This window comes from Mastigoproctus giganteus, chromosome 2 (genome assembly GCF_048544385.1).
Source record: "Mastigoproctus giganteus isolate SK-2022 chromosome 2, ASM4854438v1, whole genome shotgun sequence".
NCBI lineage: Eukaryota > Metazoa > Arthropoda > Arachnida > Uropygi > Thelyphonidae > Mastigoproctus > Mastigoproctus giganteus.
The window spans coordinates 176,008,584-176,029,051 of record NC_143576.1 but is presented as its reverse complement, the minus strand read 5'-3'; the positions used below and the strand labels follow the sequence as shown (position 1 = coordinate 176,029,051).

At 40.3% G+C, this 20,468-nt stretch overlaps 1 protein-coding gene across 4 annotated transcripts in view; it reads right to left on the bottom strand.

Moving 5' to 3' along the window:
• The window catches only part of LOC150089770 (presequence protease, mitochondrial), a 284,476-nt gene that overhangs the window by 83,195 nt on the left and 180,813 nt on the right, over positions 1-20,468 (bottom strand). For all 4 annotated transcript variants that reach the window (XM_090389648.1, XM_090389649.1, XM_090389650.1 and 1 more), the window contains exon 17: positions 14,049-14,169. In XM_090389648.1, the coding sequence (XP_090245774.1) occupies positions 14,049-14,169 (121 nt within the window). The remainder of the gene's footprint in view (positions 1-14,048; positions 14,170-20,468) is intronic.

The window sequence follows — 20,468 nt, the reverse complement described above, 5'->3', positions numbered from 1 at the left end:
AATCAATCCCCAGAGTCTTATCAATCTGTTTACTGACTACAAGTAACTCCTCTGCTGTAAAAAGAGAGATATTCTCATCATTGACATAATTTCTATTATCTGCTCTTATCTCACACTGTTCAAGAGTATTGTTACTTATACAATCCTCGGGAAACAGTTTGTCTATGACAACTTTAATAGTTGTCTCCCAACTAACTGTTTCCCTACCATCTACTATTACTGTGTGAAATACATCCTGCTCTATCTTTTTAGTAATGGTCAACTTATACAGTAGTCCCCAAGGGTTACTGTTTCCTGCAGTTCTTACCAAATTCTGTCATGATCTTATCTTATGCTGATAAATAGCCCTATGATATTCCCTCCTTTTAGACCTATATATTTCCTTATAATAGTTAGCCTCTTCTATATCACGAGACCTATATTTTTGAAATTGCTTCCTGGCCGAAAAAACATCTCGCCTTAAAATTTTCAGTTGTTCAGACCACCATGGTACTTGCTTATCTGTGGCTTTCCTATGCCTAGCTGCATACTTCAAAGTTTCAAAAAGTACACTTTGAATATAAAATGCATATTCTGTGGCATTCATAGTGTTCAGAGTCAGATATTTATCATTACCAAAAACCAATTGCAAGGAATCATTAAATTTTTCCCAATTTATCTTTTTATATGCAAACCTCATCTGCTCATTAATTTTAATATAATAAGTCTTACTATATACCCCCACATTTACATGAAATAATATAGACCGATGGTCACTGTTTGTTGCATTCTCATCAACAACCCAAGCAAGAACCGATTATGGCAGCACACCATAAAAAATTTAATACCAGCATAGTGAAATTTTTCCAAATCAATGCACAGAGGGCCAGGGCAGTGGTTGACCAGATTAGGCTAAAAGCAGAAAACGAAAATACAGATATCATTATACTTCAAGAACCATACACAGTCGTTAAGCAAGTAAGGGGTTATCCCCTTACAAAGTCATACAAGCCGAAGATGAAACCCCTTGGGCCGCAATAGTGATTAGAAACCCAGATCTCACAGCCACTAGAATCACACATCTCTGCACAGCCTGGGCAGCCTGTGTCCATGTTATTTCAGCACTGGGTGCATTCTATGTGATTGCACTCTATTGCCGACCCGGCGAAGACATAACTTTTGCCACTAGATACCTGGAAAATGTAACCAGCATCCTCCGTGATCAAAAAATAATAATAGGAGCTGACGTGAACTGTCGATCGCAGGCTTGGTACAGCCATACTCCGGATAGACAGGGAACGAGGAACAGGCAGCGCTTGGAAGAATTCCTTGCAACATCAACCATCACTGTACTAAACAAGCCAAACCACCTACCAACCTTTTGTAACCTCAGGTGGGAAGCCACAATAGACGTCTCACTAGCAACTAGAAACATCGCAGGCAACATAACTGATTGGCAGGTGCAGGATGCCTGGACAACCTCCGATCACAGGGCCCTGACCTTCCAACTAAACAGAGACCACCAGAGACCCCACCTAGCAACAAGAATGCTTCACAGATATGCACTCCACACTGCTGATTGGAATGTATTCAGAGACACTCTAACTATGGAAAAAAATGCCAAACAATCTGATATGGACTCGCAACTAGACCCGGACCTACTGCACGAAACTGTCACTGCAGTTATTACCAAAGCGGCAAATGCTGCAATCAAAAGAAAAAACCCCACCCCAGGCACAGTTCCATGGTGGAATTCTCAGCTTCAGAGCCTTCGAAAGGATGTCCAAAATAAAAGGAAGGCCTTCCAGAGGGCCAGACGCTCATTGGCCTGCCCCAGAGGTAAATGCGCTATGCGAAATTTACAAAGAGGCAAGAAATCTATACACCTCACTTATCTGCCGTAGTAAACAGCAATCTTGGGAGAATCTAGTCACAACTACAGGGAACTCTGACCCCTGGGGGATGGTCTACAAGGTGAACACTAACAAACTCCCCAGAGGGGAGGTGTTGGCAGCTACCAGGACTTCACAAGGCAGAGCCACAAACTCATGGGAGGCGTCAGTTAACAATATCCTTGACGTAACCTTTCACCCAAATGCTGACCCGCAAAACGCCAGAACAATTCCGGATGTGCCAGGAGAAAGACCAATACCAAACGGATGAAAAGGAACGGGCTTTTGCTCTGGAAGAACTCCAAGCAGCCGCATACCGTATCAAAGGAAAAAAATGCCCGGGTCCGGATCTCCTGGAGCCGGAGATCGTGTTGAAGGTTGTTGAGATAGCCCCAGACATACTCCTAAACCTCTATAATCTATGCCTCAGGAATGGAACTTCCCCAAAGAGTGGAAGAGGGCCAACGTAAAACTAATTATCAAAAATGCTAACAAGCCGCCGGAACTACCAAACTCTTACAGACCAATAGCCCTGCTCTCTGTTTGTAGCAAACTCCTTGAGAGACTCCTCCTGACTAGAATACAAAACCACTACCTTCAAGCAAACCTGGCATCGCCAAAACAGTATGGCTTCCGTCAGGGGCTGTCAACGGTGGATGCCCTGAGAAATCTCTTGGTGCAAGCAGCAGCCACTGATCAAAAGTACTTCCTAGCTATCTCTGTTGACTTTGCCGGGGTGTTTGACACCCTCTGGTGGCCAAGCGTCCTGGCCCGGCTCCGGGAGACCAGCATGCCAGAAAATTTATATAACGTAATAAAAAGCTACCCGTCTGACAGACTTATCACGATAAACACCCCATATAGAACGCTTACAAGACAAATACACAGAGGCTGCCCACAGGGCTCTGTACTGGGACCAATACTGTGGAACATCACAATGGATGAACTCCTTAATACGGACATTGGTGAAGCATCCTCGCAAGTCTTCGCAGATGACCTCATCCTTATGGTCGCCGGAAACAGCAGACTTCAACTTGAAACAAAGGCAAACCATGCCCTACAAATTCTTCTGAAATGGACCGAAAAGCACAATCTCAGGATCTCCAAAGAAAAAACTAATTCTATCCTCCTAAGGGGCTTCCTTGATCCGAGGAGACCCCCTCAGATCAAGATTGGTACCACCACACTGAGACTATCAAAAGAGCTCAAGTACCTGGGTGTAATACTTGACGCCACTCTTTCCTTTAAAACGCATCTCAACTACACCAGGAAGAAAATTAGGGGCTACACGGCCCTCATCACCAGGGTCGCAAAAAGGGACTGGGGGCTAAACAGCAAAACCCTCAAGCTCACATACAAAGCAGCCTTTATACCGATAGCAACCTATGCATCGGGAGCATGGTACTCTAAAGTCACCATGGCAGTAAACCACAGGTTACTCGACTCCATCCACAGAGCCATGCTATTAGCCATCACACGGGCCTGCAGCACAGTAAGCACACATGCGCTGTAGGTGCTGGCTGGAACCCTTCCACTCGACCTGGAAGTGGCCAGAATCGGTATCCTCTATGAAATTTCTAAGGGGAACGCCTGCACCTTCATGGGCTTCAATGCAGATCCCACTGCTAACCGAGCGACCGAAAAGAAAAGGTTCACTGCCCACCTCACGCAAATATGGCAATCTAGATGGGACAACTCTTCCAAGGGAGAGATCACTAGGAAATTTCTCCCCAACGTGGAGAAATTGCATCCAAAGGCCCCGCTGTAGTTCTCACCGGGCCTCTATACAACCTTTCTACTTACCGGACACGGAGCATTCAAGGCAAAACTCACAGCCCTGGGCATCACAGAGGACCCTGCCTGCTGCTGTGGAGAGTCTGAGAGCTGGCAGCATCTCATGTACGATTGCCGGCTCTACGATGACCTTCGCTGCCAGCTCATCTCCAGGATCACCTTCTTGCCCAGAGACAGAGAAAAGCACCTACTCGACAGTAAAGAGCAATACATTGCATTCTCCAAATTCGCAGAAGACCTCTACAAGAGGAGACGTACCCTCATTGTACAACAACCAAACCGTGACCAACAGCAATAAAACTAATTCAAGCTGAGAACTGAAAACGACAAAGTGTCATGACTGCCGCATCGTGGACCCTACAAGGAAACGGATTCTACCAAGAATAAAGGACACGGCTTACAACCATTAGAATGACTACAACCCTGGACTTTTCAAAGGAACACACCGACCTGGATCGTGCAGTTCACTGCCACCAAGCCATTTTGGCGAACAAAATCGAGCACCTGACTCGATTACTTTAAACCCAAACCCAGGAGGGAAGAGGGGAGACACCCTGTCCCCCCCTCTCTCCACCGACCCTCCTTTTCCTTCTGGTGAGGCATGGACATGCCTCACTGACCACCTGTGGACATCTACTCTGTCGCCCCCATACTTCTACCTTTACCCCCAGCCTTCTGCCTCTCCTCCCCCACTCTATCTATACACGATGTAAACGCCCTACATCCTAAATTAATCAAATCAAAATTAATTTTCGCCCAGTCTCGGCCTATCATATCCACTGCCCTGCTCTTGCCGTTTGAATGCATGGACGCTATGCGCTGTATGCAAACATTCAAAAATAAATTACAACTGCATGTGTATATATATATATATATACAGTAATACCCCGAAGTTACGCGATAGGTGGGTCCGACGAAAATCGCGTAAGTCGGGGTACAACTTTGCATATAAATACATATAAATTTTGCTTAATTGGGACCAAGGACTAACAAAAACACTAGTTTAGAAGAAAAATATTAATAAAATTGCAGTTCTTTATACATATTAATACAAAATATGTATTAAAAAAACAAATGACTTACGTTAAAAAGTTATTTCGATGTCGATGGCTTCATAAAATCTAACAAATGCGTCTGACGACACAGCGCGTTCCTTTTTTTCACGCAGAATTTCTTCGTAGCAAACTAATAATTTTTTTATTCCTTGCTTTGTAGCTATAACGCGTTCTTCGTTGGAGTCTATGTTTTCTAAAATTTTTAAGCCCTTTACAATTGAGATCTTTTCAATTTTCAACCTGTCAAGTTTGCAATTGTCATGTGCTTTTCGCCGTTGCTTCATTTAGGCCTGTAGCACGTGCAATATCACATGGTCTTTCATTTCGCTCAAAGCGTTTCACAATTTCATATTTTTTCTCTATCGACAGAGGCGGACTGGCCATAAGCCTTACCGGGGAAACCCCGGTGGGCCGGTGTGATTTTGGCCATAAACCATAGTGTGAGGCCACTATAAATTTTCCCGGGTAAGAATTTTTGACCAGTCCGCCTCTGTTTATCGATAATTGCTTTTCTTTTTCTCTCTGAATCTGCAGTGTCTTCACCAGGACGCTTCCTTTTCACACCTTTTAATTTTACTAATTTTTAGGGAATAAAGCACAATTACAAAACGAGGAGCACTCTTGATACGCATAAACAAAGCTGCGCGCATGTAGCAACTGAATAAACAACACCATAAAGGCAGAGATACACTATTAACACCTCACATTTCTAGGGGTTACTACCATAAAACAATAAAAATCCAGTTGTGTTTCTGCTAGTGAAATCTGTTATAAACTGGTAGTAAACTCGATCTAATTGCATTTGCGATTATACCGATAGCTGGAATTGTGTTGGTTTTTACGTTATTATGGTGAAATGTGTTTCCCCTTCACTGATATAAAAAACATAAAAGCAGCAGAGTTGAATTTTGTTCATCTTTCGCTCTCAATCTCCGCCGTCGCACCGGATATCGATAACATATGAAAAACGACCTTGAAGATAGTGGGCGGCAGCGTTGCCAAACGAAAAAATCAAGAACCGCGTAACTCCGAGTTCGCGTAAGTCGGGGTAGCGTAAGTCGGGGTATTACTGTATATATATATATATACACACTTATATATCTTCAATTTTTTTTTTTTTTAGGTCCTAGCTGCCGAAATCTCAGGAAATTAAGCGGCAGGACCTGCCAGAGTAACCTAAGTCAAGTGAGTTCCTGGTCTGCCTCCACGGGGCGAAAGTGGGGCAACGTTGGGCCTCAATAGGGGTCCAGCGGCTAAATGACCAGATGAACAACGGCACGACACCACACAAATACAATTCCCACACATTTTTAAATCTCTGGCTTTTCCAGTCAACTGGTTCACCCACAATGTAAACTACGCGGAGATGGGGGAAACCCCTGGTGCCGCTGGACCCTAAACACACTTTCACTTTCACTTTCTCATCAACAACCCAGTGACACACCCTCTTGACAATTCACCCACAATGTAAACTACGCGGAGATGGGGGAAACCCCTGGTGCCGTTGGACCCTAAACACACTTTCACTTTCACTTTCTCATTAACAACCCAGTGACACACCCTCTTGACAAAATCTGGTGAAGCCAGTGTCAAATCAATGTTCGATTGTCCATGTACATTGCTAAAAGTATACGGTTGTTGTGATTCATTAAGTACAACTAAATTATTTGATATTATAAAATCCTCCATACACATTCCCCTGTTATCAGTCATACCACTGAACCACATACTGGATTTAGCATTTATGTCAATGCATTGCCATAACCTATCTGTGCCAATGCACCTTCCATACATGAAATGAAATATTCAATATTATCTGTTGGAGAACAATACAATGACAATAAATAAAATGAAATGTCAGGCATAACAACATGAATGAAAGCAATGTCTTGATTGCACAACCATGATACCACAGTTATATTTAAATTCCTATGAAAAATAACTATTGCTACTCTTGGCCTCACTCTAGTAACATAAACTGACTTAGCAGTTACAGGAAAACCTACCAATCTATAACTCTGCTCATGCTGTAATGCACATGGCTCCTGCAAACAAAGTATGTCACACCGGTTTTCCATTGCATATATTCTAATTTCATTCATTACCATGCAAGACCTTTGTCCATTCAATTGAACTATGTTTAATATCTGATTATTACTATTTGGAAACAAACAGATGAATGAAACATATGGTAATGAGTGCTTTGTAAGATGGCCACATTCTGGTGTGACTGAACTTTATGATGTAAAGTGGTTTTACCATTAAGACAATGCCAGGCCCCATACGGCTAATATTGTGCAGGCAGTAATCACTGCCATAGGTGTTGAGATTCTGCCACATCCCCTTTATTCACCAGACTTAGCCCCATGTGATTTCTTCCTGCCTGTTTCCACATCTGAAGAAAGCTCTGAAAGGCAAGCGTTTTGCATCTGACACAATGATGCTCACAGATCCACAATGGAAGCACTTCAGTCTTTCGAAAAATGGCTTGAAAGAAGCATTTAATGCATGGGTATGATGGTGGTGAAAGTGTGTAAAGTTCAAGGCAGAGTATTTTGAGAAGGAGAAATCCACAGAAGATTCAGATGCTGACAATTAAGATGAGATCTTGCACCAGACCGCAAATTAAATTATCATCCCTCGTATATTAATCTTGCTGTATGTTCTCCTTGAAGGTCTCAATGAAACTGGAATTACTTTTGCTAAAATGAATTCAGGCTCTATAAAATAGGTTCTTTTTACCTACTAGGATGGGCTACATTGATAAAAATACCTCACTTTTAGCAAGAAGCAGGAATATCTGTCCATTCCTGCTTTGGTGCAGGAATCAGTTCAACTGTAGAAGAAGGGCACATCAGTTTAGCCATGGAAGAAGGGGCAGCACTTCAGCTGTAGGATAGAGACACACTAGTTGTGCCTTGATCTGGCATTTCAGTTCATTCCAAAGGTGCTCCACTGATTTGGATCTTGGGTCTGGACTCCAGTACAGTCAAGTGAGTTGTTAGAATTTTTTTTATTTAAACCAGTTTCACAGTGCTTACTGTATGGGATGGAGCATTATCATGCTGGAACATGGCAGCCTCCAAAGAACTGCTAGAGTGTGGCTACCACACAACATCCAAGATATCAGTGTATGACCCGGTACTGATGGTTTTTGGCACAGGCTAACGGTCAAGTCTGAACCACGTAAAGCAACCTTACACTATTATTTGACCTCCTCTAAACCTTGACATGGTGTGTGTGTTATGGGGGTTTAATGGCGCATAAGCTGCTGTGGCTATAATGCGCCTATTCACATGAAAATGCTAAACACAAAATTTAAGCATAGCTAAAAACATAATTTAGGCATAACAGCTTGGTTGCGTTTACAGAGATACTTTAGAATTTATCATAAAGTCCAATTATTTTCAGATAAGAGAAAAACTCGTTGATGTTTGCATCATCTCCAATAATATGTTGCAATGTCATTGGTTCTCGTAGATTTCTCAGGGAACAGAGGACGGATGTTCTGTCCTGTTGATATTGAGGGCAGTCTATCAGAATATGTTTTACTGTTAAATTTTCTGAACAGTATGGACATTGAGGAGGATCTTCGCCTCTGAGCAGATGGAGGTGGGTCAGATATGTGTGTCCAATACGTGCCCGTGCAAGAACCACTTCTTCTCTTCGCACTGTTTTGGTGCTAGAGCGCCAATGCTTTGGATCCTGTTTCAACTGATAGAGTTTATTATTCTTTTGTGTGTGCCATAGCTCTTTCCACTTCGCGAAACCTGCTGTTCGTATGATGTGACAGTAGTCAGAGGCTGGAACCGGACTGGAGGTTAAATCAAAGGTTGACGGATTTTTAGCATTTTCATCAGCAAGTTCGTTACCCTTTATCCCCGAATGTGCTGGGATCCAGCAAAAGGTCACTGATTGATGACGTTCTTCAATTTGTAATAGGAGTCTTCCGATTTGATTTAACACAGGATGAGCCTTGTAGGAGGAGTTTTGCATTGCAGTTATTGAGCTGAGAGAGTCTGTGTATACAACATATTTTACAGATGGGTTGAGATTCAGGTTTTCTAAAGCTAATTTTATTGCATGAAGTTCTGCGGAGAAGCTGCTGTACTCAGGTGGAAGGGCAGCTGAGATGATAGTAGAGGGAAATACTGCCGCTGCTCCAACGGCTGAATGTGATTTGGAGCCATCAGTATATATGGGCAAAAAATCAACGTATTTCTGAATATGACTTGCATGGAGTTGCTTCATATTGAGTGTTGGTAGACGATTCTTTCCCCATTTGTCAAGATAAGTATCGAAATATAACTGAGGAGGCGGAATCCATGGCGGTTGGGAGTAATTCATTAAATGTTGCCTGTTGAAAATCTGAACATTCCAACTCTGCATTAACTCAATGAGGCGTAAGCCTGCTGGTCTTATTTTACTGGGTTTATTTCTATAGAGGTTTTGAAGTGGTGGATTAAAGAGGTATGGCTGAACAGGATGATGACCACAATTTTGTATTCGGGCTGCATACTTTAGAAGCAGCGTTTTTCTGCGGAGGTGAAGGGGGGGCTCATCAGCTTCAATGTACAAGCTATGAGTAGGAGATGTCCTGAAAGCACCAAGTGCAATCCGCAATGCGCTATGCTGTATAGGATCCAGCCATTTCAATGTACTCTTACGGGCGGAATCATAAAGAGGAGCACCATAATCCAATCGGGATCTGATCAATGCTCTATATAAGAGCAACAAAGATGTACGATCTGCTCCCCAAGACAAGGCAGATAAAGCTCTTAGTATGTTCAGCTTTTTGAGGCAGGATATACGCACAGATTTAATGTGCTCAAGGAAATTCAGTTTCCTGTCAAGGATTAAGCCCAAGAATTTGATGCTGTTAGTCACTGGAACAGTAAAGTTTTGCATCTGAAGTTCGGGATCTGTATGCATTTTCCGTTGATTACAAAAGTGGATTGCAACAGTTTTCTGCTGTGATAGATGATAGCCATTTAACTCTGCCCACCTTTGGACTTTATTTAAACATATCTGCAGCTGCCGTTCAATGGATCTCATATTCAGAGAATGGCAAGAAATAGAGAGATCATCGGCATAAAGGTAGGTCTCAACAGTATTTGGAAGATCTTTTGTGATGGAATCGATTCTTAGGGCAAACAGGGTTGCACTAAGTATGGACCCTTGTGGCACTCCTTCTTCCTGTAAAAATGTCATAGAAAGCGAGTTGCGGTATTGAACTTGGAACGAACGAGTCCTGAGAAAGTTCCTGATGAATATAGGAAGGTTGCCTCGTAGACCTAGAGCATGGAGGTCACTGAGAATGCCACGACGCCAGGTAGTATCAAATGCCTTTTCTATGTCTATGGAAACCATAACAAGATGTTCGTTTTTCACAAAGGCATTACGAATTGCAAACTCAGCTTTGATCATGAGATCTAAGGAGGACCTGTTCTTTCGAAAGCCATGCTGATTATTGCTAATTAGTTGTTGCGTTTCGATGATCCAAACAAGGCGATTATGGATCATTTTTTCAAGTAATTTACCGAGGCAACTGGATAGAGAAATAGGTCTATAACTGTTAGGACTGGTAGGATCTTTACCGGGTTTCAAAAAGGCAAGAATTGTGGCATGATGCCAAGAGCTGGGATAAATGTTTTCCATAAATATCCGGTTATAATAGACCAGCAGTATTTGTAAATTTCTCTCACCAAGGTGTTGTAACATAATGTAAGAGATTCCATCTGGTCCAGCGGCACTGTTGCGTGTTGTTTTAATGACATGTATAAGTTCATGATATTGCAGAGGCTGATTATATGGAAAGAAAACTGAAGTTCGAAAGTTGATGGCTCGTTGTTCAGTCTGGGTCTTTATTTTCTGGAAATCCGGAGAATAATTTGATGCCGCAGAAACTTCGGCAAAAGTTTTAGCCAAGGCATTTGCAATGTCTTGAGGAGCAGATAGTTCTTGCCCATTCCATGAAAGAATTGGTGAAGGGGTGGTTGGAAATTTTCCAGAAATCTGCCTGATTTTCTTCCATATTAACCTGGAGTTAGTGTTTCTGTTTATGGTGGATGCAAACCGAATCCAAGAATTCTTCTTTGCTTCTCTTTGAGTGCGACGTGCTTTTGCTCTTAGTTTCTTGTAATTGATAAGATTAGCTGTGGTTGGGGATCTACGAAATAAATTCCACGCTTTATTTTTTAACTTCTTAGCTATTGTGCATTCTTGATTCCACCAATAGTTAAGGTGCCGTCGGGACTGGGGATTCGACAATGGAATCGAACATTTAGCTGCAGATATTATATGTGAAGTGATATACTCTGTGGCTTCATCTATCGACTGTGTTTGTATATATTGTTCATCCAGGGTGACAACTGACTGAAATTTGACCCAGTTGGCTTGAGAGAACTTCCATTTCCTGCAGGGTATGATTAATGGTGGTTGTGCAGTGAGCAGGTCGCAAATAATCGGAAAATGGTCGCTGCCCATGGGATCGTCTATAACAGACCATTCTATAATTGGATACAGAATCGGGGAACATATTGATAGATCGATTGCAGAGGTTTGTCCAGTTGGTAGTTGTATGTGAGTAGGTGCACCAGTATTAAGAACAGTAAGGTTTTCCTTATCCAGAAAGGTTTCAATTAAGCGGCCATGGATATCTAATTTTGTCGATCCCCATAAGGGGTTGTGGCCATTGAAATCACCCAAGAGACAGACAGGGGGTTCTAGTTGCATTAGCAGGTTTTCAAGGTCTTGGTAAGAGAAGGTATGACTTGGTGGGAGATAGACTGATACCAGTGTTAAAGCAATCTGGGTTATCAAACGTACGGCGACAACTTCAATTGTAGTTTGCAAAAAAATTTGCTTGGTCGGGATATTTGAGCTGACTAAGATGGCCACACCCCCACGGGCAGTATTTGAATTATTACGATCGTGCCGATAGATTACATAGTTCTTTATGTTGGTGGAAATTTGCGGAGTTAGATAGGTTTCCTGTAGACAGAAACCAACTGGAGAGTAGCGGTTAATTAAGACTTGAATATCGTTAAGGTTGCTACGAAATCCTCTACAATTCCATTGTAGAATGTAAGGCATTACTGATGTTTAGTAGAAGAAGCTGCTTCTGACTGTTTTTTTAATGTGACTGTCTTGTGACGTTCAGGCCTTGGTTTATCTTTTTTTGGGAATAATGGTCGACCGGTGTCCATTTCTTCTTCCGCATATATTTCTAAGATCGGTTCTTCCTGTCTGGATGAGTCAATAGTATCCATAGACGTTTCTTGGATATTCTTTTTTAAATTTGAGTTGCGATTATTCGGTATAGAAGAAATCACTGGGGAAGGAGAAGAAGTTGTAGCTGGTACTGTAAGTGCAGTATTACTTGCCTGGTTCAACTGTTTCGGGACATTGGACTGTTGCTGAGAGAGAACAGTCCGAGCCCAGTCAGAGATTGAGGTGGTAGAAGGGACTGTAACATCAGTTTGAGTGGCTACTGATTGATATTTTTGCGTAATATTGGCGTACGTACGTTTATTCATACTGGGAGCAATTAATTTCCGTGCTTCCTGAAAGCTCACTTTATTTTCAATCTTATATTTAACGATTTGCTTTTCAGTTTTCCATCTATCGCACGTCCTTGAGTAGGCAGGATGGTTTCCCTTACAGTTGGGACAAGTCATTTCTTTTGCCAAGCAGTCAGTTTGGGTGTGGTCAGCGGACCCACAATTAGGACAAACCTGGTTTCCTCTGCATGCCGTTTGAGAGTGGCCATACTTCTGGCACTTAAAACATCTCAATGGGTTAGGAATATATGGTCTAATGCGGCAGAGTAGGTAGCCTGCTTTTATCGATGGTGGTAGATTTGGCGTGTTAAAAGTTAGAATAATATTCCTTGTAGGTGTGAGTATATTTTCTCTTTTCACCATAATTCTTTTCACAGCAGTGACATTTTGATCTTGAAGCTCTTGTGTTAACTCCTCCTCCGTGACATTCAATAGATCCCAGCTGGATATAACACCCTTAGATGTATTTAGGGTGGCATGGGGAGAAACCTTTACTGGAATTCCAGCAAAACTTGTAAGTTTTAGCAGTTTCTCTGAATGTCTACTGTTCGCTGTTTCCAATAGCAGGTCGCCTGATTGTAATCTCCTGACTGTCTTAGGAGATCCTGCCAAACTTTCCAGTTGTTTCTGGATAAGGAACGGAGAGAGCTTACTGAGAGGCTGATCTGCAAGAGAGTGCATTATAAGAAATGCAGGACAATTTGTCGCTGAGGAAGTGGTTTTCAACCTCTTGGGTTGCGACGTATTATGGTCAGGGTCTAACTCTGGCCGAGAGCTTGTCGGCTCGAGAGGCGGAAAGGCATGTTGATCCATGTTTGCTCCTTTTAGTCCTTGGCAGATGAGCTTTTCTGCCAAGACTTCCGGCCCCGCCACGAGGAGGCAGGAGCAGTGCCCGGTGTGACCAAGCGTAGAGTATTAAGTGTTAGTAAAAGAAGTATGAAAAATAAAGAAAGGTAGCTTTTCTTTCTTGCTCTGTACAAGTACTTTTTGTGACAGTAGCTGATATAAAAAATAAATTTCTTAAGGGCAGTAACTTAATATAACTTTAAATCGCTTTTATATAATCACTTTTTAAGCACAGAGAAAACGCTCGATCACATTCGCTTGGCACCCGGGGCCCCTTGACATGGTATGACATTCCCCAGGCATTTTTCATACCCATACTTGACATACTGACCGAGGACTACGTAATACAACTTACTGTTTCATAGGACCTGGTTCCATTGTTCCATGGTCTAAAAACACTGACAACTCTTTTTTCTGTACAAAGGAAATTGGAATTTAAGGAAATGCAGTTATCCTATGTGGGTGTAAAAGAAAAATGTAAAATAGCTGTTATGACAGCAGTCTGGAATAAATGGTGATAAAAATGGTGGTTTTTCTTCTCTTCTATTAATCACAGTTTATATTTCAGTCTACTGGGTGTCAATGAATGTGCTACCAGAGTGTGGTAGGAGTTAGACAACATCCCCATATTAAGAAATGTGAAAAGTAAGATACCAGAAATGGCACAAAAATAAAAACTGATTAATAAGAGAGGTAAGGGATGATGATATTGAAAGAAAACAAAGGTATAAAAAAAAATAATTTCAAAGCAAATTTGGTTTTCACAGTAAAAATCTGAAAAAGAGAATTCAAATAATGGATATACAATCTTATTTATAAAATTCAACTGCATACATTTATGAATAAGATTATAGTTAAATTTGTGAAGTAAAAATTTAACAACTTTAAATATCAGTGAACAGTAATTTAATATACTTAACCTGATTAAATTTTCCAAAAACTTTTGGATCTTCGCTTATATGAAAATTGGCTGACAAGCCTCCTGTCTGCAGTTCAATTACTTGATCTAGTTGTTTGTAGTCTCTGTCTCCTGCTCCCATACTATAATAAAATATTAAATATGGTCACCGAACTAAACAGCTTATATATAGATGTCATAATGTCCATTTTAACGATGGTAATTTTTATTAAAAAAATATATATATAAAGTAAGGTAAGCTACAGGCAAGTGAAAGATATGCATTAATATAGAATAGTAAAATGGAACAGAACAGTTCCACTTTTCTTCATGGATACAAATTTTTATTTAAATATTAGTACTTTTTTCTGCTTTATATGTATTACCTCTATTCTATAAATTTCTAATCCATTTTATGTTATGAGTTTATAATCTTTTATCATTCTTTTCTCAAAAATGTATTGTGAGTTGAAACCCCAGTGAAATTTTCTCTCTTTCCAAAAATAAGAATATTCTGTATAAAAGAATCCATTAGTTTTTATTAGTTTGTTATTTGGTTTTTAGGAGCATTAGCAACTAAGGCCATATTGCTCCGGGAATATGCGGTGGTCATTCCCTGACCTTTCTGCATCATCCGTATTTGGTGGTGACGGGCTCGAACCCTGGTCTAATCAAGAAGCGTGTGCTACGCACTGCTGCTTCTTCGCACCTGGCTATGGAGGCGCCTAAAAGAATCCATGTCATGAAAAGTGTAGATACATACTACACTTTTCAAGGGAACAGGAACCATAAAGAGACAATTCTATAAAGTTAAAAGGCTAGTTAGGTAAGTTCTGACCATGTAATAGCAACTCAACTTAATCAGCAATTTTACCAGAACCTTACCTAGCAATTTTACCCCCAGTGGAGGGTAAAACTGCTAATTAAGTTGCTGCTAAAATAAACACAGTATGAATATTTTCTCTCAAACTATTATAGTGAGTAAGAGAGGGAGTAAGGTTGGAATAGGCCTAATGACTAATGTGATACACACTGAAAAGCCATTTTTTCACAACATGTAGTTTATTTTTTAATGATTCGTTCTTTCTTTTAAAGTAAAAACTTCATGTTACTTTTAGCTATTGTACAGTAAACTTTCAGAGATAATAATAAGCACAATGAAGTTAAGAGGAAACATCAGAAAAGTTATCTACTTATGAAAACAATGCCACAGAATCTTGAAATTTTGTTATTTTATTAATGTATGTTATTACAACTTATGTGCAAAATAATGTCACAAAACTCCTTGGAAATTTTATTTAGAAAAACTAAAATGCACTTTCTGTTGTAGCTAACAGAGATCTGAAGAAGCTGAAGTATAGAATAATCATTAAAATGCACTAATTAAACTAAAAGTGCATTTTAGTTTAATTAAATTAAACTAAAATGCAATCAAGGAAATTCATAAGAGGCTGATTAATATATTTATGGCTAATATTCTTCATCACCATACGAAGTAAAGTTCTGAGTAAGCAATTCAAATGGAGAAGAGAGTCAGCGGAAGCTGACCCAAGGAGAGGATACCTAAATTGAGCAACAAACACCAGAAATTTGTAAAAAAGGTAGAAATGAAAGTGATGAAAGACAGAGGACTAAAGTTTGCAAGGACAGTCAATGAAATTAAATATCAGAACCAAATGTTTTTTTTTTGCATACTTCAGATAAACCAATTATGTCAATGATTCATTCTCACTAGGTCTCAGAGATATTGACCCCACTTCACAAAGAAATGCAGTCACTTTCATAGAAAACCAGGAAATTTTTAAAGATGATTCAGAGAGTTTTATGTCTAGATTAGTAACTAGGGGTTAAAATGAATATACCATTGGGACCCAGAAATGAAGTAACAGTCCTCATGGGGATCATCAGCCACTACAGAGAAGTTCAACTCAGTCTGATGGGAAGATCATGGAACATTTTTCTGAAGTTCAGAGGGGAGTCTCATTGTTGACTACATGTCCCATATGAAGTTTATTTTTATACATTACACAAACTTCATGATTTCCACAGTTTAGTACAATCATCTGATATTTTTTTATTTGACAAACATTCTTCACCAAATTTGGGTGAAAATGAAAAACACCATCTTTGGAAATATTTTCATATGGTTTCATTTTGACTTCTGACCAAAAAGAGCTTATCCAAAAAAATCAGTCAACTACTGAGTGCCGGGCACTCAGGATGAAGGGTCCGTAGTAACGAATGGTCGTTAGTGTAGTATCTCAAATAGAGAGCTTTATGGTAACAAAAAAGTTTCTAGTACCCCGACTTGGCATAAAACTAAGGAACTAACAAAAACGTTATCTATTTCAGTCTTCCCAGTTTTTCTTGTGAATGCTCTTTCCAATGGTGTATAATAAGTTATAGGTTGTCGACAACATTTTTCTCCCCCACACATTTTACCCTCCATTTCTCAGACAAATTTTTGTCAACAATGATCAATATGGCATTATGTTGGCCGACATGATGAGTATAAGGGCCCTTCATTAGACTACGAACCCTAAAAATTGCATCAAGTAAAATTAGAGATTTTAACAATACTGGCCAGTAATTTCATTGTCACTGTCCACTTGGCTTTCAATATACAAGAATTGTTTTATTTTTTATATTTAATTTCACCATTTATTTTGTTCCTCCATCCAAAGGTTGAATCACTTGTAAGAAATTAGATAATTTTTTATATCTTCTAATGTGATATGTGAACTTTGATGTACTGAAGCATTATCCACATACAGTAAAACATTCCTATTTTCTCTCCTCATTTTATCATCAAGCTGTTTAATCTAATTATCAAATATATTAGTTGTCATTTATGCTCTATTGTTATGCTTATAACATGCTGGCAATTGGTAAAGATGAGTTGAGCACAGTTTTCCAAATGTGGTTTTACAATGCCTTATACAGTGGAATTATGACCTACCTTTCTCTACAAGACATTATTCAATAAATCATCAATACCATGGGCTTTCCTAGCTGCCTGTTTACACTGCTCAGAAAACTTCATATCTGGCCATACCACAACTCCCAGATCCCTTTCTTCATTTATTGTTTCTTAATTCAACCCCACCAAGTGCATAATTTATTTTGGGGTTGCTATTCCCCAAGTATAAGACCTTGCATTTTTCTGCATTAAATATAGTTGTCACTTTTCTGACCATTCTTGAAGCCCATTCAGTTCATCATGAAGGAGGGCTGCTTGGCCCTGATCATTAAAGACTCTCAATATTTATGTCATCTGCAAATTTTGACATCATGCCCTTTATCTCTTTGTTGATGTCATTTATGAAAATCAAAAACAACGGTGCTGTGGTTCAAGAACCGATCCTTGGGGACCCCACTTCTGATTTTACACCAATCTGAAGAATATCCATTATTCACAACTCACTGCCTTCTTTCCTGCAACCACCCTACAAATCTGCCTTAGAATCTTTCAAGTGATCCCAGCATGTTCCAGCTTATACAGTAACTTCTTATGAGGGACTGAGTCAAATGCCTTGCTGAAATCCAAATAAACTATGTTGAAATTGTTCCTTACATCTAGCCCATGAATAACTGTGTCAAAAAAAGCTAACCAGGTTAGTTAAAGGTGATTTTCCCTTAACAAAACTATGCTGTGAGTCCTTCAGAATGTGAGTCCTCTTAATCATTGCTTCTAAGATTTTCCCTACCACTGAAGTCAGATTAACTGGTCCGTTGTCATTGACTTCACTCTTAGAACTGCCTTTAAGTATTGGTGATAGGCTGGCACTTCTCCAATTCAAAGGAATCTCTCCTGAGTCCCACGAGGCCTCCATAATTAACCTCAATGGTTCAATACACTCTCCGGCAGCCTCCATCGAAATTACTGGGTATAAGTCATCACCTCCAGGAGCCTTACTTGCTTTTATGCTCAAAAGTTTTTCTATTAAACAGTCATCTATAATTTTGAAATCACTAATTTCACATAGCTCAGCTTACTTGTATAACCTCTCCTCAGTGTTATGGGTAAAGACCAATCTGAAGTACCTATTCAATTTGCATCGACATTCACACATGAGGAGTTATTTAGCGAGGGGAATGCCAGAGGTGTATTCAACTCTGGCAGTAAGCTAGAGAATCTTGTAATAACTGAGAGTAAAGTGGAGGAGAAATTGTTGAAGATAAATACAAGAAAGGCATCTGGGGTGGATGGGATCTATCCAGTTATATTAAAGGAGGCAGCAAAGGAAGTAAGCAAACCCTTAGCCATAATTATGAGAGCTTCCTTGGACTCAGGGGAAGTACCCAAGGACTGGAGATGTGCAAATGCGACCCCAATTCACAAAGGAGGATCAAAGGGTGACACAAGTAATTATAGACCTGTTAGTTTAACTTCTGTTCCAGGAAAATTAATGGAGGCACTGGTTAAAGAAGCACTGCAGGATCATCTAGACAAGACTTCAGTTATTGCTCAGACGCAGCATGGTTTTGTTAAGGGGAAGTCTTGCCTGACCAATTTGATTGGATGCTATGATGCAGTCACAAAAGAACTGGATGCAGGGAATAACTTTGATATTATATACTTGGATCTTAGAAAGGCTTTTGATACTGTTGCACATGGAAGACTGCTGCACAAATTGGAGCAGTGTGGCATTGGAGGCAAACTGCTGCTATGGATAAAGGGGTGGTTGAGGGGGGAGAAGACAGAGAGTGGTAATCAATGCACACTGCGCATCGTGGACTAATGTTATTAGTGGAGTCCCTCAGGGTTCAGTATTGGGTCCATTATTTTTTTCTGTATTTATAAATGATATTGATGATGGTATATCAAGTTTAATGTCCAAGTTTGCAGATGATATGAAGGTTGGCAGGGTTGTCAAGGACACTACTGATGCTATGCTGCTGCAACAGGATCTGGAAAGGTTGAGCAGATGGGCTATGAGGTGGCAAATGAAGTTTAACATTGACAAATGTAAAGTACTACATATGGGAAACAGCAACCCCAGAGCAACGTATCAACTCTGTGGTACTACACTGACAGTGGTAGAGAATGAAAGGGACCTGGGGGTGGTTGAGCAGGCAGATATGAAGTTTTCTGATCAGTGCAGATGGGCTGCAAGAGTAGCTCACGGTGTATTGTCGATGATATATAGGAATTTTTCTAGCAGGGATAAGGAGGTGATTATTCTCTTGTATAAGGCAATGGTCAGACCGCACCTAGAGTACTGTATACAGGTCTGGAGACCTCATTTCAAGAAGGATGTAGAGATGCTGGAACGAGTACAGAGAAGGGCAACAAGATTAGTGAATGGAACAAAGGGGTGCTCTTACGAAGAAAGGCTTAAGTTTTGCAAATTACAGTGTCTGGAGACTAGGCACTGGCGAGGTGATCTGATAGAGGCGTATAAAGCCTTGAATGGTTTGAGCATGCTCAATGCTGATGGGATTCTTCCTCTTGCTCAGAATAATCACCTGAGAGGGCATAAATTCAAACTGAGGAAAGACAGATGTAGGATAGACGTGAGGAAATTTGCCTTTAGCCAGCGGGTGGTTGGTTTGTGGAATAGACTTCCATCCCTTATTGTGGAAGTTGATAGCCTAAATAAGTTTAAGCCTCAGCTGGACAGGTATTTCGAACGAACGAACAGAGGGGTGAAGTGGAAGTGGTTATTTTTTATTTATTTATTTATTTTATTTTATTTTTTTGGCTGATGCTGCATAAGCTTGCTTTCTTAGATCAAATGCCTCTACTAATGCTTATGCTAATGCTAATTTATCAGCAACATCAGCTGGGTTATCCCCACACCCAGTACACAAGGGTCCAAACTGATTTGTTTTCTTCTTCTTTGTACTCACATACATGAAAAACTCCCGTTCCCATTCTTTTTTCTCTTAGCCAGTGCTTTTTCATACTCAGCATTGGTCTCCTTAACCATATCTGTGGTACTATTACAGTTCAACTTGTAGTTGTTGTAGGTTTTCAACGTTCTGTAATTTTCCCATACTATCTTTTTCTGCTCTGTTAGACTGGCCAGCTCCATATTCCTCCATCTCGACATTCTCCTCATGCTATATTTTCTTAATGGTATATATGCATTCATGGCCTCTGTGATCACTGCTGTTAAGGTATTCCATGAATTTAGTGTCTTCACCTTCCCTCTGCAATCCACCCAATTAATAGATGCCATATGGCATCTTAAACTTCCATGTCCTCTTTTCTCAATTAAAATGCATGCCTTTAATTAATACATCTGTCTTCATCATCCAACTGGCAACTGCATGCTGCCTATCTGCTGATGGTTGTGAGTAAAGATGGGGTCAAGAAAATTTTTACTCCTAGTATTTTCTGGAACTTGCTGGTACAAATAATAATAATCTAGTTTATTTAAAAATTTTGCTTCCCATGGCAAGTTTTCACTTAATCCAATCAATTAGGGGAAGATTG